General features: G+C 37.2%; 1 protein-coding gene across 3 annotated transcripts in view; it reads right to left on the bottom strand.

The window, feature by feature from the left end:
• The window catches only part of LOC116850937, a 3,069-nt gene extending 94 nt beyond the window's left edge, over positions 1-2,975 (bottom strand). The window contains exons 1-3 of one of the 3 annotated variants that reach the window (XM_032829812.1): positions 2,805-2,975; positions 1,869-2,094; positions 551-695 (exon numbers count right to left, since the gene is read on the bottom strand). In XM_032829812.1, coding sequence (XP_032685703.1) covers positions 551-695; positions 1,869-1,958 — 235 coding nt within the window. In that variant the 5' untranslated portion in view covers positions 1,959-2,094; positions 2,805-2,975. Of the gene's footprint in view, positions 1-343; positions 696-1,868; positions 2,231-2,804 lie in introns of those variants that run through there. The other 2 variants (XM_032829809.1, XM_032829811.1) reach the window with 2 other exon arrangements.
• Between the last annotated feature and the right edge of the window lie 1,151 nt (positions 2,976-4,126).

The raw sequence follows: 4,126 nt of genomic DNA, 5'->3' as shown, positions 1-4,126 counted from the left end.
ATAGTATTTTATGAGTATTTATGAGAAAGCGCTTATTCTATGAGTAATTATGAAAAATTATGAGAAAATTTAATTGAAGAACCTACGAAACGACAGGATCTGCGCGCAATCTGCAGCCAATCTGCCGTCATAGTCTGTCGACAGGCTCTGCGCGCAATCTGCCGCCAGTCTGTCGTCAGAGTCTGTTCGCAGACCCTGTCAACAGTCTGGCGGCAGATTGGGGACGCAGATGTCTATGGATCTGTCGACAGATCCTGCTCGGATTCGACAGATCCTGTAGACAGTCTGACGTCAGTCTGCGCGCAGATTGCTTACTGGGTACTGAGATATTGCAATGTTACTGTGATAATAATATGTGATTGTGTAATATTATTAGAACGTCCACTGGAAGTTCAATGGAGGTTTAAGATGCGTACATTTGGATGTTGAGTGGAGGCTTTATGGATTTTCTATGGACGTCTATTAGAGGTTCTGAATCTCCATGATGGAAGTCTAATGGACATCCGATGGAAGTTTTGTTCCGTGTGGGTTGTAATTTGCGTGAACTTACTGAAAATCACTTTCGTAATTTGTAACTTTTGCAATGGTTCGTTTCCACGTCGACCTTCCCAATTATACTTTTCCGCCAATTCATTTGAAAATATCTTGCACAAAGTTCTCTTCACAGCATCATCGACGTTACTCCCAACCATGGACTTTACATATGTACGACATAAGAATATATATGTATTGTACATATATAATAAAATATAATATATCAAGCTTATATACGTGTATGTATTGTAAGAAATCATAGGAGGTAGTGACATCTAGCGATGTTAGTGTAAAGTTAAACACCGTAGCCGGGATTGAAGTCTCTTCTCCCAGGCGCCGAATCTTAAAATTCGTAGCGAGAGAAAAAGGAGAGGCAGAAGCCGCGCAAGTTTTGTCGAGTAACGAAGAGAGCGAGGAGCCCCGAGATCGTGTACCGGTATATGCCTGGTGTTTAAGTCAACTAAAAAAGGGCGGATTATCGCTTTGGGTACGGAATTTATTCGCGTATCTGTTCGGATATTGTCCCGCATGGACATTGGTTGTAATATCGAACTTACGTATAATTCTATTACGTTGTTATAAGTGCGACCGCGAAACACGAGTAGAGCACGTGCGGGTACAAGTTACTGAGGACTACCGCTTTGTATAATGTTCTCGTTCAAAGTTAATTGAGGAAATAGGAACTGTAAAGTACAATAAATAACTGTTTTGTGTTCTAATTAATGTCAGTTATTAACCCTAACAGCACGGGGACGTTCTGAGGACGTTCTGAGTAGATCGCAATGCGTATATTGCGATCATCTCAGAATGTTCTCATATGTACTGCGATCGAATGAGTACGTTCTGAGTAAATACACGCGCGATACAAATGCGTACGTATCATTTCAGTCAAACTTGAGAATGAACGCACGCGATAGAAAAGCGTACGTATCATTTCCGTATCCCTGAGTGAAATCTGAGAACATTCGCACGTGAAAGAAAACCGAATGATACTATAAGTGACGTTCTAGCGTTCAACTTAGTACGTCACAGATGATCACAGTACAATGAGTACGAAAATGGGATGATACGCAGTACGTCGCGTGCTGTTAGGGAACACTCGGACACCTGCACCGTGGGATAAGTTGCTATCGCTCCGGACAGGGCTAGCATCCGCGACTTATCTTACAGTATAAAGCACATAATATAGAGCGAGTAAGCGAGGGGGAGGGATATGTGAATATGGTGTGTATGTGTGTGTATGTGTGTGGAGAGAGAGAGAGAGAGAGAGAGAGAGAGAGAGAGAGAGAGAGAGAGAGCATACAAATGATATAAATTAATATGCATTTACTTACTATTGCACTAGCATCTTGGGAGTTTTCCCTTAACATTTCTTCTACTTCCAGTAGTTGGGCTTTTGTCTTTAGAAGAAATAAATTTTCCATTTCTTCATAATTACATTGCAGATTATGAGTCCTCTTTTCTTCTTCATTTCTCTTTACTGAAGTATCTAATAGAACCAATGAGTATCTGACATCATATTTCACGACAGCTATTTCTCTGCTCGTTTTAAATGGTCCACTGCAAATACGGTTTGCATTAGTAATTAGTACACCCTATGTGTCTTAGGTCAGTATTCATAGTCGGATTTTATATTTAACATCGTCTCAAGTTTATCTTCAGTCCAAAACCAATAAAATGCTCCGTACATCATCTGAAGATTAATTTAAGATGGTCTTAAATCCAACTTAAGATCCGACTATGAATACTGGCCTTAGTTCTCTGTCGACTGTCTATAACCCTTATAGAAATATCATACTAAGAATCATTGATAATTACTTATTATCCAGTATTTTTAATACTGAAAATAAGTAATTATCAATGATTCTTAGTATGATATTTCTATAAGGGAAGAGCCATTATACAATGCCTCGCTTTAAGCCTTAAGCAACTGAGCAACCACAGTCAATCATTTTCGTTACGTCTCAAGAATAATAAGAAAAATAATCGGTTGTGAATGGTCAGTTACTTACAACTTAAAGCTTAAACCCTTATAGAAATATCATACTAAGAATCATTGATAATTATTTATTATCCAGTATTTTTAATACTAAAAATAAGTAATTATCAATGATTCTTAGTATGATATTTCTATAAGGGAAGCCAGGTTGTAGACAGACACTTAGACCTGTTAAAGACGGCATAAAGACTTTTTAGTCCGACGTCTTGAAGATTATATATTAAAGATTATATTAAACATATAAGATTATATTAAAGATATTTCAACTTACCAATCGTTGCTTCTGATGATTGATAATTTAAATTATCGTTACGATGCATAAGCTCTCACTCTCTCTATCATTCCGCGTATAATCACGTGCAGCAACTCCCGAGCTGCGTTCGGAAATGTCATTCAAGTGTACCCGTTACGTTGGAGTGAGCGAGATACAAGAATGAGATAAAAAGAGAGGAAGAGTACTCGAGTGACGTTTCCGAACGCAGCCCCGGAGATGTATCGATAGGTCGATTCTTTGCAACTGCACATTGCGACAGATGTAAATATTGAAATAAAAAAAGCAATATATATGTGTGTGTATGCGTGCGCACACGCGCATGCTATTAAATATTGTAAGTTGTACAGAATTAAATGTCATGGTAAGAATATAAATAGGAATATACAGGGTTGGGAACGTTACTTTTTAAAAGTAACGCGTTACCATTACTGTTACTTGCGGTAAAAAGTAAGTCGTTACCGTTACTCGTTACTGATTCTAAAAAGTAACGCGTTACCGTTATTTGAAAAGTAACGATAAAAAAATTGTTACTTTCCGTTACTTTTGAAAAAAAAGTTAAAATCGGCTTATAAAACGAATAATAAGAGAGACATAAATTGTACATATATAAAGACAAAATATAAGATATTTAAACGAGAAGCACACATTCTTGCATAACAACATAAAGCCCATTCTACATTAGTCGCAAATCACAAAGTCGCAAAGAAATTGACTAATCATAGTCGACTGTTCTTCTTGCGATCGAAGAATAATCAATTATGATTGGTCAATTTCCTTGCGATCTTGCGATTGCGACTAATGTAAAATGGCTTTAGAGGCGCCGCACACAAGTTGACATAACAATAACGTAAGACGTACTGTAAAAATGGACCAATTACAATCGAATATTCACAAAAATGGCGACCTTACGGTTCGACGATACTCAAAGTGATTGGTCAATTCTTACGGTACGTCTTACGTTACTGTTACGTCAATTTGTATGCGGCGCCCCTTAAGCGTGGTATAAAATGAGAACTTAAGCCATAAAATTTAAGCTTTAAGTCCTAAGCCGTAAGAAGTTGACCAATTACAGTCAATTATAAGAAAAATAATTGACTGTGACTGATCAATTTCTTACGACTTAGAACTTAAAGCTTAAATTTTATGGCTTAAGTTCTCATTGTAGACCACGCTTTAGAGGCTTTCTACAATAAGCAATAAGTTTTAAGTCGCAATAAAATTGACCAATTACAGTGGATTATTCTTCTAATAGTCGACTATGATTGGTCAATTTAATTATGACTTAAAATTTATTGCTTATTGTAGAATGGGCTTTACGG

The sequence above is a fragment of the Odontomachus brunneus genome, unplaced genomic scaffold, assembly GCF_010583005.1.
Source record: "Odontomachus brunneus isolate Ranch 3 - 2012 unplaced genomic scaffold, Obru_v1 Obru_scaffold_161, whole genome shotgun sequence".
In the NCBI taxonomy this organism is placed as follows: domain Eukaryota; kingdom Metazoa; phylum Arthropoda; class Insecta; order Hymenoptera; family Formicidae; genus Odontomachus; species Odontomachus brunneus.
The sequence above is the reverse complement of the archived record's forward strand: the minus strand, read 5'-3'. Positions and strand labels throughout refer to the sequence as shown.